The sequence below is a fragment of the Mustela lutreola genome, chromosome 5 (genome assembly GCF_030435805.1).
Source record: "Mustela lutreola isolate mMusLut2 chromosome 5, mMusLut2.pri, whole genome shotgun sequence".
Lineage (NCBI taxonomy): Eukaryota > Metazoa > Chordata > Mammalia > Carnivora > Mustelidae > Mustela > Mustela lutreola.
Genome location: NC_081294.1, coordinates 126201447 through 126223843, shown reverse-complemented (window position 1 = coordinate 126223843; position 22397 = coordinate 126201447). Strand labels below are relative to the sequence as shown.

Below are 22397 nucleotides of genomic sequence, written 5' to 3'. Positions count from 1 at the left end.
TCTATTTGTAAGTAAACTCTTAGCTAGTTTTAAATGCTATATTTAAATGTGATGATGACTAAATATATGTCTAGTTTTAGAATAAAAGCATTCTTATCCCTACCTGTGGTATTTTCATGGAGTATTTACAATTATTGCATTTTTCATAGCGACAATACCTGGACCAATACTTTTTAAACTGTCAGTAGACTCTTCTTGTCTATTTCGAGAGACTGAATACTGTGAAAGGAAAGGAAATTGTTTGAGCTATGATAAGAAAAAAATGGCCTACCTTATGGTAGGAATGAGTAAGTAATACCTATTGAAGAAATATAGGAAAGTATAATTGTTTTAAAAAATGTATAGTTGTTTATAGTAACGTACAGTAATAAACTGAACAAATGGATAGTTTGATTTAAGTATATAATAAAAAGACATATATAAGAAGCCTTATTATATAGAAAATATTTTATAAACTAAAGTTTTATAGTATTTGTGTGAATATTTGAGTCACTCCACTATACACAATAGTTTTATGTTACTCCTGAATAAAGGGTCGTAATTAGCAAAATTTCAATTTAGGAAACAATTTTGTCCATATACATATACAACCAAGTTGCTTGACCTTGTGACCATTTCCATTTCCATAGTAAAAGATTGATAATTAAAAATTATTTTTCACACTCTTAAAGAACATCAAGATATTTTATACTAATTACATGTAAGTTTCACTGTTTCTTTTACTCAGTGTTATAACAACCCACATAGCAAGTATTCGTTATTTATGAATAAATAAGAGATATGGAGAATTGGGATGCTATGGTAGTATGGGCCATGGCCAGTGTTGAGAAAGTCCAAATATGCTTGTATTACTTTGGAAAGCTCACTAGCTCTTCCTGGATCTCAATTTATTCATCTATAAAATGAGGATGTTGGACTACATAATTTCTGAAATCTTGGTCACTGCTAACATTCAGTGATTTTGTTGCATAGATGTCGTTGGTGTGATAAATACTTAGAAGTGTTTATATGTTTTGTGATTTTAATGAATGGGTTCATTAATTCAAAGAAACACATAATAATAGACTCTACTATTTAACAGTAACAGATACCTCTGTGATAAAGTATACAGTGTGCCTTATAATTCAAAAGTCAGTTATCCAGCAAGCTTAGTCTACATTAAGCACTAAGTAAAATTTTAAAAAACAATGAAAAAATTTAAAAAATGGGGCGCCTTGGTGGCTCAGTGGGTTAAAGCCTCTGCCTTCAGCTCAGGTCATGATCCCAGGGTCCTGGGATGGAGCTCCACATCGGGCTCTCTGCTCAGCGGGGAGCCTGTTTCCACCCGCCCACCGCAGGCTTCTCTGTCTACTTGTGATCTCTATCTGTCAAATAAATAAAAAACCTTTTAAAAAAAGATAAAAAATGACATTTAAGTAGTTAAAATTTATCAGAGATAATTGAATGAAACTAGGCATTGTTCATAATTAAGTCCTCTTAAGACACTGCTGAGCCTTTTAATTTTTATTTTAGATATAACTATAGCACACTTATTTATTTTCAAACAGCACATAATTGAGAAAACTGGTGAACTGCTAGAGAACCTGCTAAGGAGCTATTAACAGGAGATGACAATAATAAAGAAATAGGGAATTAAGTCACAAAGGACAAACAGAAAACTACAATAGGAATATGCTTTTGTGGCCATTTAGTGTCAACTAGTCCATTTGGAAGAAATGAAATAATTAAAGAAATAAATAAAAGATAGGGCTGTATCTTTAAGAAATCTAAAAGTTTTTATAAACATTAAAAAAGTCTCCTTTAAATAACTTGACATGCATTTATGACATTAATTACATTTTACAATTGGAAAGTTGATATTTTATGGAGATGAAATATACTTACTTTTTCTTTAGTATTTGGCATTTTTTCCACAAATATTTTCACTCTAAGTAGATTGATACATCTGATACTTGTATTTTTTTTTAATTTAGGTTCTGTTTGCAAACTATTCACTATCTTCTTCACTGCTATTGCATATTGCCTGTATAAATATATGTCAAAGAGAGACGGTGACAGCCTGCATATACCTGTAAAGAGTGTAAAAGTAAAAAAAAAGGGAAAGAAGTGATTTATAATTGGATCATCAATGTGGAAGAATTATACACTGTCAGTCCATCAATGTAATGCTATATTAATAAAATTTGAAATAATTACAATATAGTCATATGTTTAATAAATGAATGTGATTCATGTGACCCCATAAGTTTTATTATAATTTGAGTACAAATATAATAACATAGTCTCTGTGTTTTAGATTTTTAAAAGATACTGTAAAATACACATTTAATGCATTCAATAGAGAATGCTTTGAAAGAAGAAGATGAAGCAGAAGTGGGAAAATACATGTAAGTTAATTCTGACTACAGTGATATCCTTATGTATTAGTTATTAGACCTTGTTGATGTAGGACTACTTAGGTTTCATATTACTTTTCATTTGGGCTGTGGATTTTTTTTTCTATAATTTTTCAAAATAACATTAGATTTGTCAATCCAGTTAATATAATAAAAATTTAAATTAATGTCATGATTTTTAACCAAAAGAAGCTAATTTTAAACAGTATTAAAAAATGTCATTTTATTTATCTTTTATTTCACCACAGAGAGTTTTCTTCAAAAACTTTCTGTGGTCAGTTGGCTAACTTGCAATATGCATTTTTATGTTCCTTTAATTTTATTAGACACAAAATTCAGTATGATCATATATTTTTACTTTGGCCTTAAATTTGTTGATAATGACTGTCTGACACCTGAACTGGTATTCATTTTTGTGCTTTTATATTTCATTGTATGATAATTATAATTGTTCCATGTGAGCTTATATTCAAATTTCAATGTAGGAGATGTGTCAACATTTGTGGAATTTTTTCTTAACCTTAAATGTTTTCCTCTAGAGAGTTTTCTTATAATTGCATCATATATCATTGTACATCCATCCAAATTATATAGCAATCTTCTAAATATTGGAGTAAAAATCAAATTTTTATAAAACAAAGTCTTCTTTACATTGTTTCCATTGTTTTGTTGGAAGAAGAAACAAGTGACAAAATTTCTCCTTTATTATACATATTAGCCAATGACCCTGTTTTAAGGGTAGACATTGTCCTATTCTTTACTTTGTTTTCCTTTCTCCAAATTTTAATTTAAATTCCAGGTAGTTAACATACAGTGTAATATTGGTTTCAGGTGTAGAATTTAATGATTTCTCTTTACATATAACACCCAGCACTTGTCACAAGTGCCCTCCTTAATCCCCATCACCTATTTAAACCATCCCACCTGACCAGCAACCCTCGGTTTGTTGTCCATAGTTAAGATTGTTTCTTGGTTTGCCTATCTTCTCCCCGCCCCCTCCGCCCATGCTCATTTGTTTTGTATCTTGAATTCCACATATGAGGGAAATCATTTGGTATTTGTCTTTCTCTAAGTTATTTAGCTTAGCATAATACTTTCCAGCTCCTTCTACATCACTGCAAATGGCCTATTCACGGTATTGGCTGGCAGAAGGAAATGTGAAGCGTAAGTATTCATATTTTATTATATACCGTTCTTCCTTAACTTCAACATGCATTATGAAAACCTATATACTGGTCTTTATGTGAAATTCTATTTCACTGCTTGACTCACTCTTCTCTTTGGACCAGTAGGATTGGAGAATATCTGTGGATCAGAGTGTGAAACAGGAGTTTCTCCTTTAAAGATTCTACAAGGTCTGTTGCTATGCCTTATATTCAGAAAAGAAAAATCACACATGATGTTTACCTAAGTAGTAGAAATATACCTATAGTGATCTGTATTTTCATAATAGAATACCTTCTTATGAAACATGTCTCGTGTTTTTAAAGTACATGGGAATTGAGAGACAGGGTGGGGGGGTTTTGGGGGGTAGGGAAGGAACAAATGAAGCAAGATGGGATCGGGAGGGAGACAAACCATAAGAGACTCTTAATCTCACAAACAAACTGAGGGGTTTTTTGGGGGTGGGGTGGGAGGGTGGGGATAGGGTGGCTGGGTGATGGACATTGGGGAGGGTATGTGCTGTGGTGAGTGCTGTGAAGTGTGTAAGCCTGGTGATTCACAGACCTGTACCCCTGGGAGACATAATACATTATATGTTAATAAAAATAATTAAAAAAGAAGTGCATGGGATTTTAGACATCAGTGTGTAACGTAGGCTTTTCTAGGAAAATTAAATTTTTGATAGTTTTAGGTTATTCATTTCCTTAATATTTTTCTAAAGATATTATCTGAAAATTTATACAACCAGGAAATAAAGGTAAAACAATAACACTTAGATCCATTTTGAAGGTGCTTGATGCCTGTGTGTGTAGATGTGTATATATTATCTATAGCTCTGTCCTGTTTAAAAAAAAAATCAAATGTAAAACAAAATTACAGTAATGTGGGGAGTAGCGTTAAGACGTCTAAATTTGATGATAGCTTTGATACAAAAGACCATTTGTTTCTGTCACAAATTAGGGTTTAGTAGATGGCTAAAGAGGAAAATGATAGAAGTATAACCCAGAAGTTTCATTGGTTAACACCAAGTTAGCTTTGGAAACAACCAGGGGACTCTTTCTTACTGTTACACAAGACCTCAACAAGAAATGAAATCTTAAGAAAAAAAACGGCTAAAAATCCTACAGTAGTACCTTCCTCTGGAATCAGTTTTGATTAGTTTGATGCTATGGAGAATCATTATGCTTTTTACAATGTTACCGTATCCAGTGAGGCTGCAAGCACAGGTAAAGAAGCTGCAAAGATACTCCTAAATATTTTTATTTCTGATAAGACTGACTTCTGTTGGGAATAGGTGTCCTTAAGAAGCTGTATCTCAGTGGAAGAAGGTGAGCCACAGGGTTTAAACGTATGAAAGATAACTCTGCTACTGAGTGAAAACCGAGCTGGTACTGTACGGGGTGAAAACCGAACCTGGGTTTAGCTATACGAAAATGTACTAAGATTGTGGTTGTTTTTGTTGGAACTTGGTTACAAAGTTGCAGTGGTTTACCTCTACATTGTTTTCTCCAGAAGCCTAGTTATTTCTGGTGTTTGATTTTGCCCAAGGGGATGTTTTAAAGGAATGCACAGGTTATTATAGCAGAAATGTTTATATTTTTAGCATTGAGAGTTTCAAATTACATGTTCTCCAAAATCTTAGGATAATTGCCATGAAAATCCTAGTTCCTCAGTGTTTTTGAAAATTACTTCTTATTAATATTGGATTAAAGATTTCCTGTTTTAACATGTGGCATTAAATTTTCCCTACATAGTCTACAAAAAATCAAGTTTTGATGTATTAGTGTCATATTTCCCTTCTCAGCACTGAGTTTATTCTCCTTTTCCCCAAGTTTGTTAATATATAATTGTATATATAGTATATAATTCATTGCAACACTATAAAAGTTTAAGGTATACAGCATGGGGCACCTGGGTCACTCATCGGGTTAAGTCTCTGCCTTCTGCCTCTGCTCAGTTCATGATCTCAGGGTCCTGGGATGAGCCCCTGCATTGGGCTCCCTGCTCAGCAGAGAACCTGCTTCCCCTGCTCTCTGCCTGCCTCTCTGCCTGCTTCTGATCTCTCTCTGTCAAATAAATAATAAATAAAATCTTGGAAAAAAAAGCTATACAGCATAATGACTTGATTTAAATATGTTGTGAAATGATTATCAAAGTAAGTTAGGTAACATCCATCATATATAAATACAAAAAAGAAAGAAAGGAAACCAGTGTTTTTTGGCTCATGATGAGAACTCTTAGTATCTCCCTCTTAACTTTCAATTATTCTGCAAGCAGTGTTAACTGCTGTCATCGTGTTGCACATTATATCTCCAGTACTTATTTATCTTACAACTGAAAGTTTGCATATTTGACCCACCTTTGTCAGATTCTACCCCCTCAGCCAAACCTCTGCTTCTGGTAAGCACAAATCTAATCTCTTCTTCTAAGTTTTGTTTGTTTGTATGTTTGTTTGTTTTATATCCCACATATAAGTGAGATCATAAAGAATTTGTCTTTCTCAGGGGTGCCTGGGTAACTCAGTTGGTTGAGTTGCTGACTCTTGCTTTTGGCTCAGATCATGATCTCATAGTTCTGGGATCAAGCTCCACATCAGGCTCTGTGCTGAGTGTGGAATCAGCTTGAGATTCTTTCTTCCTCACTCTCCCTCTCCTTCTGCCCCTGCGCTTTCTCTCTTTAATATGAATGAATAAAATCTTTTTTTAAAAAAGCATTTGTCAAAAAATGGGTGGAAGACATGAACAGACACTTCTCCAATGAAGACATACAAATGGCTAACAGACACATGAAAAAATGTTCATCATCACTAGCCATCAAGGAGATTCAGATCAAAACCACATTGAGGGGGCACCTGGGTGGCTCAGTGGGTTAAGCCTCTGCTTTTAGCTCAGGTCATGATCTCAGGGTCCTTGGATTGAGTCCCACATCGGGCTCTCTGCTCAGCGGGGAGCCTGCTTCCTCCTCTCTCTCTGCCAGCCTCTCTGCCTACTTGTGATCTCTCTCTGTCAAATAAATAAATAAAAATCTTTAAAAACACAAAAAAATAAATAAATAAATAAAAGAAAACCACATTGAGATTCCATCTTACACCAGTCAGAATGGCCAAAATTAACAAGACAGGAAACACCATGTGTTGGAGAGGATGTGGAGAGAGGGGAACCCTCTTACACTGTTGGTGGGAATGCAAGTTAGTGCAGCCACTTTGGAAAATAGTGTGGAGATTCCTTAAGAAGTTAAAAATAGAGCTTCCCTATGACCCTGCCATTGCCCTACTGGGTATTTACCCCAAAGATACAGATGTAGTGAAAAGAAGGGCCCTCTGTACCCCAATGTTCATAGCAGCAATGGCCACGGTTGCCAAACTGTGGAAAGAACCAAGATGCCCTTCAACAGACAAATGGATAAGGAAGATATGGTCCATATACACTATGGAGTATTATGCCTCCATCAGAAAGGATGAATACCCAACTTTTGTAGCAACATGGATGGGACTGGAAGAGATTATGCTGAGTGAAATAAGTTAAGCCGAGAGAGTCAATTATCATATGATTTCACTTATTTGTGGAGCATAACAAATAACATGGAGGACATGGGGAGATGGAGAGGATAAGAGAGTTGAGGGAAATTGGAGGGGGAGACGAACAATGAGAGACTGTGGACTCTGAGAAACAATCTGAGGGTTTTGGAGGGGAAAGGAGTGGGAGATTGGGTGAGCTTGGTGGTGGGTATTATGGAGGGCACGTATTGAATGGAGCATTGGCTGTGGGGCATGAACAATAATTCTGGTACACTGAAAAGAAATTAAAAAAATAAAAAGCATTTGTCTTTCTCTGTCTTATTTCACTTAACATAATACTCTGTAGGTCTATCCATGTTATCACAAATGAAAGGATTTCTTTTTTATAGCTGAATAATATTCTGTTGTATATACATATACCACAACTTCTTTATCATTGATGAGTACTTGGGTTGTTTCATGTCTTGACTACTATAATAATGTTGTGAACATGAGAATGCAGATATCTCTTGGACAGTGTATTTATTTATTTTGGATATGTGTTTCTAGGAGTGGAATTGTGGACAATATAGTAGTTCTATTTTAAGTTTTGAACAACCTTCATACTATTTTCCATAGTTGGTGTACCAGTTTATAAATGTACCAACAGTGAACAAGGGTTTCTCTTCCCTACATCCTCATCAGCATTTGTTACCCTCTTGTCTTTTGGTGATAGCCATTCTAACAAGCATAGGGTGATACCCCAGTGTGGTTTTGGTTTGCATTTCCCTGATAGTTAATGATATTGAGCATGTTTTCATGTACCTATTTGCCATCGGTATATCTTCTTGGGAAAAATTGTCTATTCAGATACTCTGCCCATTAATTTTGTTTGGCTATTGAGTTGTTTGAGTTCTTTTTATATTTTGAATATTAACACCTTGTCAGTTATATAACTTGCAAATATCTTTCCAAATGGTAAATTGTCTTTTCATTCCAATAATCATTTCTTTTGCTGTGCAAAAGGTTTTTAATTTGATATAATCCCACTTACTTATTTTTAATTTTGTTGCTGATGCTCTAGGTTACATATCCAATAAAATCATTGCTAAGACCCATCCCAAAGTACTTCTTTTTTATGTCTTCTTCTACGCGTTTTATGGTTTCTGGATTTATGTTCAAGTCTTTAACTCATTCTAAGTTAATTTTTGTAAGTGGTATAAAGTAGGGACATAGATTCATTCTTTTATATGTAAATATATAATTTTCTCTGCACCCACTATTTATTGAAGACACTTGTTTCTCCATTGAGTATTCTTGAAACCTTTGTCAAATATTAATTGATAATATATACATAGTTTATTTCTGAGCACTTCATTATGTTTCATTAGTCTATGTGTTTGTATTTATAGCTGCACCAAAATGTATGGATTGTTCACTTGACCTCAGTGTGCATCTTTATGACCATTATTTTGAAGTTTTCATGAGGTAAATAACTCATCTTCATTTCATTAAGATCCATTTCTAATATTTTTAGCTTTTTTAAAAATATTTTATTTATTTACTTGACAGACAGAGATCACAAGTAGGCAGAGAGAGGGGGGGAGGCAGGCTCCCCGAGGAGTAGAGAGCCAGATGCGGTGCTCGATCCCAGGACCCTGGGATCATGACTTGAGCCAAACGCAGAGGCTTTAACCCACTGAGCCACCCAGGTGCCCCAATTTCTAACATCTTTAAGTTTTATTTATTTTTTCAGTGTCCACTACAATGTTATGTTAGTTCCAAGCATACAACAGTGGTTCAACAGCTCCAGTTATTACTCAATGCTCATCAAGATAAGTGTACTTTTAATCCTCTTCACTTATTTCACCCATCCCCCAACCCACTTCTCCTCTGGTAACCATCTGTTTCTTTTCTATAGTTTAAAGTCTGTTTTTTTGTTTCTTTCCCTTTGTTCATTTGTTTCTTTTTCTTTTTCTTTTTTAAGATTTTATTTATTTTAAGAGAGAGAGAGAGAGAGCATGTGAGCAGGGCGGGAGAGTGAGAGGGGTAGAAGGAGAGGGAAAAGCAGACTCTCCACTGAGTAGGGAGCCCAGTGTGGGGCTGGATCCCAGGACATCGGGATCACAGCCTGAGCTGAAGGCAGATGCTTAACCGACTGAGCCACCAAGGTGTCCCTCATTTATTTTGTTTCTTAAATACACATATGCACGAAATAATATAGTATTTGTCTTTCTCTAACTTATTTTGCTTAACATTATACCCTCTAGGTCCTCCATTCTGTTGTGAACGACAAGATTTCATTCTTTTTATGGCTGAATAATATTCTATTGCATAGCTATATACCACGTCCTCTTTATCCATTCATCTATTTTTTTTTTTTAAAGATTTTATTTATTTACCTGACAAACTGAGAACACAAGCAGACAGAGAGGCAGGAAGAGAGAGAGGTGGAAGCAGGGTCAGGGTCCCCACTGAGCAGAGAGCCTGATGCAGGGCTCAATCCCAGGATCCTGAGATCATGACCTGAGACGAAGCAGAGGCTCAATCCACTGAGCCACCCAGGCGCCCCTCTATTCATCTATTGATGGACACTAGGGCTGCTCCATAATTTGGCTATTGTAAATAATTCTGCAGTAAACGTGGGGATGCCTATATCTCATCAAATTAATGTTCTTGTATTTTTTTGTTAAATACCCAGTAATCTGGATCATTGGGTATTTCTATGTTTTTTTGAGGAGGCTCCATACTGCTTTCCACAGTGGTTGTACCAGTTCTCATTCCCACCAACCATGCAAAAAGAGTTCCCTTTTCTCTACATCCTCGGTAGCACCTATTGTTTTTCGAGTTTTTGGTTTCAGCAATTCTGATGGGTGTGAAATGGTATCTCATTGTGGTTTTGATTTGCATCTCCCTTTTGATGGGTTGTGTTAAGCATCTTTTCATGTGTCTGTTGGCCATTTCTATGTCTTTTTTGGAGAAATGTCTGTTCATGCCTTCTGCCTATTTCTAAATTGGGTTATTATTATTATTATTACTTAGTATTGAGTTGTGTAAATTCCTTATATATTTTGGATGCTAACCCTTTAGAGATGTCATTTGCAAGCATCTTCTCTTATTCAGTAGGTTGTCTTTTAATTTTTTGACTCTTTCCTTTGCTGAGCAGAAGCTTTTTCTTTTGATGAAGTTCCAATAATTTAATTTTGCTTTTGCCTTCCTTGCCTCAGGAGATATACCTAGAAAAATGTTCTATGTCTGATGTCAGAGAAATTACTGCCTGTGCTCTCTTCTTGGATTTTTATGGTTTCAAGTCTCAAATTTAGGTCCTTAATCCATTTTGAGTTTTTTTGTGTGTGTGGAAAGTGACCCATTTTCTTTCTTTGCATGTAGCTGTCCAGTTTCTCCATACCGTTTGTTGGAGAGACTATCTTTTTACCTTTGCACATACTTGCCTTCCACATTGAAGATTAATTGACCATATAATTATGGGTTCATTTCTACATTTTATACTTTGTTCTATTGAGTAGTATACATTTTGATTACTACAGTTTTGTAATGAAACTTGAAGTCTGGAATTGTGATACTTGCAGCTTTGTTTCTCATTTCCAAGATTCCTTTGGTTATTTGGGGGTCTTTTGTGGTTCCATAAAATTCTTAAGATTGTTTGTTCTACCTCTATGAAAAGTGCCATTGGAATTTTGATAGGGATTGCCTTGGATGTGTAGATTGCTTTAGATAGTATGGACATTTTAACTGTATTAATTCTTCCAATAATGAGAATAGTGTATTTTCCATTTATTTCTATTGTCTTGCCTAGTCTAGGGCAATAGTGAATATATTAATACAAGTAAATACTGAAACTTCTAAAATTCATTAAGCAAAATACAAACCTCTAAAAAAAAAAAAAAAAAAGAAGGGCATTTCATAGAGGAGGAAAAACAACTGCCCAATAGTCATATTAAAAACATGATTAAGGATTTAATTAGTAATCATGAGAACACAAATTGAAATGCATCATAAAGATGCCATTTCATACTCATTAGAACTGCAAAAATTTACAAACCATGACAAAAATCTCTTGCTGCAGCTTTGGATGAACTGAAGCTCTCTTAGACTACTGGTGAAAGTGTAAAATGTTACAGGCATTGTGGATAGCCATTTAGTTTTTTTCTTTAAAATGTATACACTGTAACCCAGAAATTCCATCTCTGGGAATATATATTTTAGAAAATTCCTTTATATAGTAAAAAAAAAAAAAAAGACATGTTCAGAGGTGCCTGGATGGCTCAGTTAAGTACCTGCTTTTGGCTGAGGTCATGAACTCAGGGTCCTGGGATCTAGTCCCACATCAGGCTCCCTGCTCAGTGGGGAGTCTGTTTCTCCCTCTGCTGCGCCCCCTGTCTGTGCACATTCTCTTGCTGTGTCAAATAAATAAATATTTTTTTTTTTTTAAAAAGAGACATGCCCAACAATATTTGTAGAAGCATTGGTTTATATTAGCAAAGATGGAAAAATACAAGTATTAATAAGAATGCATAAACAAATTGTACTATTTTTGTATTGGAAACCATATTACTATGAAAGTGAATGTAATTGAAGTGTTGCTATCAAAACGAATAAATCTTAAGCAATTTTGACAAAAATACTAAATTTTAGACTATATATGTGTGTGTATGTGTGTGTGTGTGTTTATGTTTATAATATGCAATATTATTTATGGGCATACACATTTGTCATAGAATTGTAAAAAAAAATTAAGGGAGTGATAAAACATCAGTTGTGGCAGCAAAGTTACCATGCTGCATTGCTTATATCCACTGGGGGAGAAATAAACTCTCTCCCCAGATTTGAAAAGAAAAAAAAAAAACACTCCTTTGCTTCTGTCTGGTTGGACAAATTTCGTTCCATGCCCAACCTGGAACAGTAACAGTTGCAAAGGTAATACTAACCAGATTGACTTAAATTTGAGCTCCTAAATTAATAATTTTTCAAGAGGAATATACTTGCCATAATCAGATGATTTATGTGGTCCTAGCCCTAGAATTGAACATGGAATCGGTTTTCCTAGGTCCCATGAGCAGTTTGGGAGAGGTATATATAATCAACAAAATGGATTTTTTTAAGGAAGAAATCTGTAGGATTTAGGAGTATAGTAGTTACAGTGCAATTATGGGTAGAATGTGAATGGTGAGGGATGAGAGGTGAGGGAGTGAGAGAAGGAAGAAAGAGGGTTGGGGTGGGTGGAGATGGAGAGAGAGAAGGTAATTCAACTTGGTACCTTGTAGTTGGTTTGTAGAATTTTATGTAGAGTGTTACCATTTATTAATATGTGAATCATAGGAGGAATAGAGGACTTAGAAGAGGAGATGAGTTCAGTTTTGAACAGGCTGAGTTTGAGGTACCAATGAGTCAGCCAAATGCCATTTGGCAGCTGAAAATAAAAGATCTAAAGTTGAGGAGAGAGATCTCAATTGGAGTCACAATTGGGGATCACCAGTATGACAATAATTGTTTGATCCCATGGAGAAAAGATAAATTTTCTCAAGAAAGGAAAAGAGTCTACTACCATCTGAGGAATTCTGAAGAATATAACATGTAAGAAATACCTAGAGGAAGAAACTAAGAAAGAAAAGCAAGGAGAAAACCAGAGCTAAAATCGGTATAATAAAAGTAAGGTAAGAGGTTATATAAAAATGATGGGAGCAGTCAAAATTGCTACATGTTGCTGAGAGTTCAAGGGAAGCAATGATAATGTTTACTGGATTTAATAACAAAGAGTTTGTTGGAAACTAGAATGAGAGAAATTTCAGAGAATTTTAAGAACAGAAGCCAAATGGCAACAGATCAAGAAATGTGTTGGAGATGAGCACTGGACACATCATATGTAAACAAATCTTCTATAAGTATAGCTGTGAAAAAAAAAGTGTAGCTGTGAATAGAAGATATGTCTTTAGTTGGCTGCAGTGCTGAGGTTTGTTGAGGAAGATGAAGTAATTGTTGCTATGTGTTGTGATGGCTGGTTTGAGCATGTTCAAAGCTGATAAGAAGAAACAAGTAGGAAGAGATTGGGGTTTAAGAACAAGAATTAATAGAGTAAGATGACTAAGGTGATAGAATGGGTTCCAAAGCACAGGGAAAAGGATTAGCTTTAATAAGGAGAGAGAACTTCATCCTTTGCAATAGATCACAAAGGAAGGGATGGGTGCAACTGCAGGTGATTCTGTAGGTTTGGTGGCTGGAACTTGAGCCCACATAATCTTCTGAACGTGTGTCCTCTCCTTATAATTATTTCCTCATGCTCTAACCTTTGCAACCTATGTTCTGTTACATAAACAGCATGATACCTCTATAAATGTACTCTTGGCTTTTTTTTTTTTCTTTCAACCCACTCCTTTCTCTATTGTGAAAGGAGTCTTTAAAATGTCAGTCTGATCATGTTACATAATGAGTTGTAATTGTTTACTTGCCTCGCTCTTTTCTAGATAAGGAGACTATGAAAGGAAGTATTGTGTTGCTCATTACTCTGTTCTCTTTTTTGATGTAATGTTCAAAAAATTTTAGTTGGGTGAATAAATGGCTGGTGACTTTATCTTTAATGTCATTGGCACCAAAGTATTTGTTTTTTATTGAGATTATCAGAAGATAGATTGCTGAATACAAGTATAAAATCTTCTGCGGGACTTTGAGAATTCACAATTAAGATCTTAAGGACTTCTTTTCAAAGAACAACCCAGCTTGCTCAAACCTCCCTCATTTGCTATTTAAAAGCCTATTTCAGCAAAGTTTGTTCAATTGCAGGTTAAATTGTGTCCCCATAAAAGATATTTTGGGGTCCTAACTTTTAGTACCTGTAAATGTGAACTTCTTGGGAAACAGGATCTATTAATTTCTTTTAAAGTTTCATTTACTTTAAGTAATCTCTATATCCAACATGGGGCTCAAACTCACGACCCTGTGATCAAAAGTCATATGCTCTTCCAACTGAGCCAGGTAGGCACACTGGAAGACAGGAGCTTTGCAGATGGAATCAAGTTAAGATGAAGTTGAACTGGATTAAGCTGGGCCCTACTCCAATGACTGGAATTTACCTAAGAAGAGGGAGATTTGGACACAGAACACACAGGGGAGAACACTACATGAAGAATAAGGCAGAGATTGGAGTGATACACCCAAAAGCCAAGCAACACCAAAAAACATAGGTAGGAAGAAGATAGGAAAACTTCTTCCCTAGAGCATTCAGAGGTAGCATGACCTTGCCAATACCTTGATTTTGAACTTCTAGCCTCTAAGCTGTGAGAAAATCAAATTATGTTGTTTTAGCTACCCAGTTTGTGGTACTTTGTTATGACAGCTCTAGGAATCGAATGCACCTTATATATGTATATCTTTGTTCTTGGTTAGATTTATTTCAGGAGTCTTATGAAACTTCCAACTAGGTAAGTCTTCTCACTTCCTGAATGAAAGTTTTTTGGTCTCATCCATCCAGGGAGCTATTCTTTCCCATTCCAACATAAAATTCAAACAACAACATTGCAGTAACTTTATTATCTTCAGAACAAAAATGCACTGATCCCATGGGTTTGTTTTCTTTTTTAAAATTTCCTCTATGACTTTTTTATTTCAATGTTGTTGTTTGACGAGGAAGAAAGATTTTAAATGGCATTAATCTGTTTAAATGGCTGTGCGTGACACTTAGGAAACCACGTAGGTGGTGGGAAATTTTTGACACCGGTCATAGACTTCACAAAGAAATTTTACAAAAGAAAAGTCTCCATGTTAAATGATTTCAGGAGAATCATAAAAATAATGAAAACTGTGACACTTCTGACTCTAAAACTACTTCACTATTGACAAAAAAAAAAAAAAAAAAAGAAAGAAAAAGAAAAGAAAAGAAAAGAAAAAAAACTTACATGAGAGTTTGTTTCCAAAATACCAAGATATCTCTGCCTTACTCTTATTTAACCTGGAGATTACAAAAGGATTACAAAAGGTTAGCATTTCTTTAAAACATATTTTATCAACTTAAAATATGTAAAAATGTAATCTTTTTTCAATAGTAAATATTTAGGACTGTATTAGAACAAACAATCTTTTAACTAGGTTATAATGGGTATATTTTATCTCAATTTATGCAAAATGTTGCTAAAGAGAGTATATAAATTGAACTTTTGTGTCATGAGCTGACAAATGAAACTACTGTTTAATGTAATCATGTAATATGAACCAAGCCAATTAAGGATAATAAAAATAAGAGAGTTTCTGGTTTTCACTTACTATAAAGTATTATAAGTTAATTCATCTTTTTATCAGAGATAGATATATTGGGGATGAGTTATAGAAAGTGATTATTGTCATATTTTTAATCTGTTATTTTGCTTTGTGTCATCAAGTCTAGATCCAGGGGTTGCCAGTATTATTTAGAAAAAATAGCTTTTTGTTTAGCTCAAGGCTAAGGAAGGAGATTAAGAGGTGTGAATAAAGGATTAGCATTCTTTTTTCTTTATTATGTTCAGTTAGCCAGCATATAGTACATCATTAGTTTTTGAGGTAGTGTTCAATGATTCATTAGTTGCATATAACACCCAGTGCTCATAACAACACATACTCTCCTTAATGCATTCTTTAAACATATTTAAACATATTTTATTATCTTAAAGTAGGTAAAGAATCTGTTCTCCACTTCTCTGGGTTTTCCTGTTTTAGATTCCAGATGTAAGTGAGATCATATAGTATTGCTCTTCCTCTGACTTTTTTTCACAGCATATTCCCATCAAGGTTCATCCATGTTTTCACAAATGATAGCATTTCCTTCATTTTTGTGGGCAAATTAAAGTTCCCTTATACATAAAAATTGATATTTATGGGTTTATATATATATATAAATATATAAAATAATATTATATACATATCACATTTTCTTTGTTTTTTTTTTTCCACCTGTGAATACTTGGTTGTTTTCATACCTTGGCTTTTGTAAATAATGATACAATAAACATGGAAATGCAGATATCTCTTGGATATACAGTTTCCGACTTCACAGTGGTTTGACTTACAATTTTTCTACTTAAAATGGTGTAAAAGTAAACAAGCAATAAAAAACACACTTCAAAGATTTGGGATGCTTTATCAGATATATTATTTGCAAATATTTTTATCAGATATGTCATTTGCAAATATTTTCTCTTTCTGAAGGTTGCTTTTTAGTTATGCTGATTATTTCCTTCACTGTGCAGAATCACTAAATTCTACTCCTAATACTAATATTATGCCATATATTAACTAATTGGAATTTAAATAAAAACTTGAAACTATAAAAAAAAAAGATAAAATATACTTCAGATTTTGATCTTTTCTGGCTAGGATATGTGGTATGATATCTCTTATGCTGCTGGGCTGTGGCGGTGAGCTGCAGTTCCTGGAAAGCCATGCAATCATGAGGTTAAATAACATATTCGCTGACAACCATTCTGTTTTTTACTTCAGTACAGTATTCAGAAAATTTAATAAGCTTTCAGCACATTATTATAAAATAGACTTGGTTTTAGATAATTTTGCCCAAATGTGGTTCTAATATAACCAATATAAGTGTTCTAAGCACATTTAAAATAGGCCAGACTAAGATACGACGTTTGGTAAGCTAGATGTAGTAAATGCACTTTTGACTTAGGAAGTTTTCAATTTATAATGGGTTTATTTGGAGGTAATCTCACCCTAAATTTAGGAAGATCTGTAGTGATTTCATTTCCTCTGGATATATACACAGAAGTAGGATTGCTAGATATATAGTAGTTCTTTTTTAATTTTTTGAGGAACCTCTGTACTATTTTCCATAGTAGCTGCACCAATTTACATTCCTACCAACAGTATATGAGGTTCTCCGCATCCTCTAATCTTTTGTCTCTTTTATAATAGATATTCTAACAAGTTGAGATAACTCATTGTGGTTTTGATTTATATTTCCTGACAGTTAGTAATAGCATCTTTTCATGTACCTCTTGGTCATTTAAATATCTTCTCTGGAAAAATGCCTATTTAGGTCTCTTGCCCATTTTAAAATCCAATTATTTGGGGGTTTTTGCTCTTAAATTGTATGAGTTTCTTACATATTTTTTAAAAAGGTTTTATTTATTTATTTGACAAAGAGACAATGAGAGAGGGAATACAAGCAGGGGGAGTTGGAGAGGGAGAAGCAGGCTTCTGGCTGAGCAGGGAGCCCTAAGCGGGGCTAAATCCCAGCAGGGTTTGATCCCAGGACCCTGTGATCATGACCTGAGCTGATGACAGATGTTTAATGATTGAACCACCCAGGCACCCCAAGTTTCTTACATATTTTGTGTATCTCTTATCAGGTTATGGTTTGCAAATATTTTTGTTCATTTGTAGGTAAGCTTTTCATTTTCTTGATTACTTCTTTAGCTGTGCAGAGCTTTTTAGTTTGATTTAGTGACATTTGTTTATTTTACTCTTATTGCTTATGCTTTTGATATCATATCCATAAAATCTTCGCTAAGATCAATGTCAAAGAGGTTTTTCCCTATGTTTTCTTCTAGGTTTTATATTTAAGACAATTAAAACTAATTTTATCCCAGGGATTTGAATCAAGAAAGATAGATGAGAGTTTGAACTGGCAAAGAATTTTGTCTTTTTATGGCTTCAGGTTTTATATTTAAGACAATTAATGACTAATTTTATCCCAGGGATTTGAATCAAAAAAGTTAGATGAGAGTTTGAACTGGCAAAGAATAGGTGAGAAAAAAAGGACTAAAGTTTATTAAACAGTCTCTAAAACATTTTGTAATTTCTTAAAGGGTATGGATGTCCTTGAGAGTATCAGTCTCAAACAAGAATTTGGGAACAGTGACTTTGGGAACCTGATTTAGGACAACTACTAAATGTATGTAGGCTATTCTATGAACTAATTGAAAACTTCTGGTTTAGCTGGAAGTAAAGTCTGGAGCCCATTTTTTATGAGTAGAATTTCACTACAGAGATCACAGGATGTATATGATCTTGAAATGAAAGAGTTAAATTAAGAATGGTGACTATAACAACCATGGTGCCAACTAGGGATATATTTTTCTCACAAATTGGAACACCTCACCACTGCTTTTCAACATTATACTAGAAGTTCTAGCTAATATAATAAGACAAGAAAAGGAAATACAAGGGTATACAGATTGGGAAGGAAGAAATAAAGTTGCTTTTACTTGCAGATGATATATTCATTTATGTAGACAATCCAAAAAAAAGGACAAACTCCTCAACTAATAAGCAATTATAGCAAGGTTACAGAATACATGGTTAATATGCAAAAGTATGTCACTTTTCTATATACCAAAAATGAACAAGTGGAATTGGAAATTGAAAACACAATACCATTTACATTACCAAGAGAAAAAAAAAAGAAATTCTATAGTATAAAGCTAACAAGAGATGTATAATGTGGAAAACTGCAAAACTATGATGAAAGAAATTAAAGAAGAACTAAATAAATTGAGAGCTATTCCATGTTCATAAATAGGGAGCCTCAATATTATCAAGATGTCAGTTCTTCCCAAATTAATCCTTAGATTCAATATGATTCCAACAAACTATTGTATAGATATGACAGACTGAATCTAAAATTTATATGGAGAGCAAAAAGACTCCAATGAGGCAACAAAATATTGAAGGAGAAAAACAATGTTGGAGGACCAAATTATCTGATTTTTAAGACAATACAAAGCTATAGTAATCAAGGTAGTATAGTACTGGTAAAAGAACAGACAAGTAGATCAATGGAACATAATAGCTCAGAAATAGATCTACATAAACAAATTCAATTTATCTTTGACAAAGGAGTAAATATAATGGAGCAAAGATAATCTTCAATTAATGGTGCTGGAACAACTGGGCATCCTGTCAAAGAAATGAATCTAGACACAGATTTTATATCCTTCACAAAAATTAACTTTAAATGAATCACAGACCTAAATGCAAAATGCAAAACTACAAAACTCATAGAGGATAACATAGGAGAAAACTACATAATCTTGGGCATATTGATGACTTTTTAGATTAAATATCATAGGTACAATCCATGAAAGAAATGATTGATAAGCTGGATTTAATTAAAATTAAAAACTTCTGCACTTCAAAAGACAACGAGAAGATAAACCACAGACTGAAAGAAAATATTTGCAAAAAGACTGATATCCAAAACATAAAAGAACTCTTAAAACTCAATAATAGGGAACAAACAAGTTTGTTTAAAAAATGAGCCAAAGACCTTAACAGATATCTCATGGAAGAGGATATACAGATGGCAAATACGCATATGAAAAGAGGCTCCACATCACTTGTCATCGTGAAAATGCAAATTAAAATGAAATACCACTATACATCTATTAGAATGGCCAGCATTTGGAGTACTGACAACACAAGTCCTTGTGAGAATGTAGAGCAAAAGGAATTCTCATTCATGACTGCTGGGAATTCCAAATTGGACAGCCATGTTGCAACATAGTTTGGCAGTTTCTTAGAAGAGTAATCATACTCTTACCATGAGACTCAGCAATCACACTTATTGGCATTTACTCAAAGGAGTTGAAACTTTATATCCACACAAAAACCTATACGTGGATTTTTACCTCAGGTTATTCATAATTACTAAAACTTGGAAGCAAACAAGCTGTCCTTCAGTAGCTAATGGATAAACTGGTACATCTAGACAATGCTATATGATTCAGTGCTAAAACAATGAGCTCTCATGCCATGAAAAGATATGGAGGGAATTAAATGTATATTAAGTGAAAGAAGCCAATCTGAAAAGACTATAAACCATATGATTCCAATTATATGATCTTTCAGAAAAGGCAAAAGGTGTGCATAGTCAGAGCTCAGATAATCCTTAGGGCAATCAAACCACTCTGTATGATATTATAATTGTAGATATGTATCATAAGGAAATTTCCCAAGCCCATGAAATGTATATCAAGAGTAAACCTAAAGTAAATTATTTGAGTGATAATAATTTGTTGGTGTAGTTTCATCAATTGTAACAAATGTACACTACTCTGGTGAAGGATGTTGATAACGGAGGAGGCTCTCCATGGTGGGACAGGGGCTAGGGTTTGTATGGAAAATCTCTGTGCCTCCTCTCATTTCTGCTATAAACCTATAACTCAACCTCCCCAAAATAAGATCTATTATAAAAAAAATTTACTCCTGACTTATCAGATGATTTTTCCCATATAATTACTCATTTCCCTTTCTTTTCTTTCTGATATAACTTAGAGTATTTATCTATAAGACACTACTCTGCTTGTATCATACTAGCTAGTTATGCCTTTTATGTGTCTGATTTTGCCATTCTAAATAAATGTTATGCTCCTTAAGGGAAGGGATTCTGTTTTATTCCTCTAAATATTTTTAAAAGATATTACTTATTTATTTGGGGGACAGAGAGAGAGAGAGAGGGAGAGAACAAGAGAGAGCAGGAGCAGGAAGAGGGGCTGAACAGGGAGCCTTATTTGGGGCTGAATCCTAGGACCCTGAGATCATGACCTGGACTGAAGACAGATGCTTAATCTACTGCACCAACCAGGTGTCCCTAAATTTTCTTTCTTCCAAGTATACATATGTCTTGCTCTCTGTATATTTGTAAATAAGACATGAGAAAATGTTTATTCTGCAGAATAATGCTTAATATTTATTTTCTCTTCAATCTGTAATCCATATTCTATAATTTTCAATTCAACAAAGCTGACATTTTTCCTTTTAATGTGATTTTTAATATTTTTTGCTTCTAAAAGTGTTGGAGGCAGCAGGTAGTATTTTTTTAAGGAGAAATAAAGTTACAGGACTACCTAAGAAAACAGGATTAACTTGTTTTGGAAACTGATACGGATATGGCAATGTATTACTGAATTCATTTTTTTTTCCCTGTCTCTAAGACCAAAAGGAAAACATATTGTATTACTCCATTCCCATGAACTAATAAAAGGAGGCTTATTCTTAAAGTTGTTAAATGTGAATTTTATATAAAAGTTATTGCATGACATAATAAGAATTCTCTTTATGGCAGGTATGTTAAAGCTGCGCAAATGTTTTTCATGTTCTATTGTGGTAGGCAAAATGACGGCTTCTCAAAAACATCTATCTCCCGATCTCTGGAGGTTGGAGATGGAATTAAGTTTCTAATCAGGTAACCTTAAAATAGAGAGATTTTCCTGGATTTTTCTAGGTTACATGTAATCACAGGGATCCTGAAATGTGGAAGAGGGAAGCAGGAGAGTCCATGTCAGAGTGATGTGATGTGAGAAGGACTCAAAAGCCCATTTCTTTCTTTGAAGAGAGAAGGAAAGGGAACTATGAGACAAAAACACCTTGATTATAATCCAGCAAGGCCCTTTTGGACTTCTGACTTTCATATTATAAAATGATAAATTTTTGTTGTTTTGAAGTCACTTGTTGGTGGTACTTTGTTAAAGCAGCTATAGGAAATGAATAACACCCATTATATGATCCCTTAAAAGCTTACAAGAGGGGTGCCTGGGTGGCTCAGTGGGTTAGGCCGCTGCCTTCGGCTCGGGTCATGATCTCGGGGTCCTGAGATCGAGTTCCGCATCAGGCTCTCTGCTCAGCAGGGAGCCTGCTTCCCTCTCTCTCTCTGCCTGCCTCTCTGCCTACTTGTGATCTCTCTGTCAAATGAATAAATAAAATCTTAAAAAAAAAAAAACTTATAAGAATGGCACTGTCATAGAGATGATATTCATCAAATATTCTATTTTCTACACTCACATTTTCCAGTCTCCTTGAAGCTGGATGTTACTCATTTTGGCCAATGAAATATGAACAGAAGTGGAATGGATCTCTTTCAGATTCTTTTCTTCTGTTTGTGTGATTCAGACGGTACAACTACAAGGTGGTAGGTCCTCAGTCACCCTGGGCCACAGACTGTGTCTGTATAGCAGAGTAGACACACTCAAACACTTGTTGAACATGTCATGAAACTAGACAAAAATGCTTTACTATGTTGAGCCACCACAATTTGAGTGGTAATTTGTTACTGTAATATGATATAGTTTATCCTAAAAAAAATAAAATTCAGATACCAAGTTATAGCTTAGTAAAGATCAGGGATTAAGTTTCTCTGATGTCTAGAATTCTGGCTTAAAAATAGAGTTCAGAAAATTTAGAAGACTTCATGGTTAACATTCACTTAGATTGTTACATCCTGTCTACAGCTTTAGCGCACAAGATTGCCAATTCCAAATTATGCTCTCTGGCCAGTGATTAAAAGGAAGACAATGTATCTTATTGAAAAAAAAAAAGCCATACCTCTTTATGAACAATGATTA

At 34.3% G+C, this 22397-nt stretch overlaps 1 protein-coding gene across 2 annotated transcripts in view; it reads left to right on the top strand.

Annotated features, from left to right (window-relative positions):
• The window catches only part of SLCO6A1 (solute carrier organic anion transporter family member 6A1), a 90854-nt gene extending 88647 nt beyond the window's left edge, over positions 1-2207 (top strand). Inside the window, exons 12-13 of one of the 2 annotated variants that reach the window (XM_059175560.1) lie at positions 150-287; positions 1974-2207. In XM_059175560.1, the coding sequence (XP_059031543.1) occupies positions 150-287; positions 1974-2110 (275 nt within the window). In that variant the 3' untranslated portion in view covers positions 2111-2207. The remainder of the gene's footprint in view (positions 1-149; positions 288-1973) is intronic. The other variant, XM_059175562.1, reaches the window with a different exon arrangement.
• The last annotated feature ends 20190 nt before the right edge of the window (positions 2208-22397 follow it).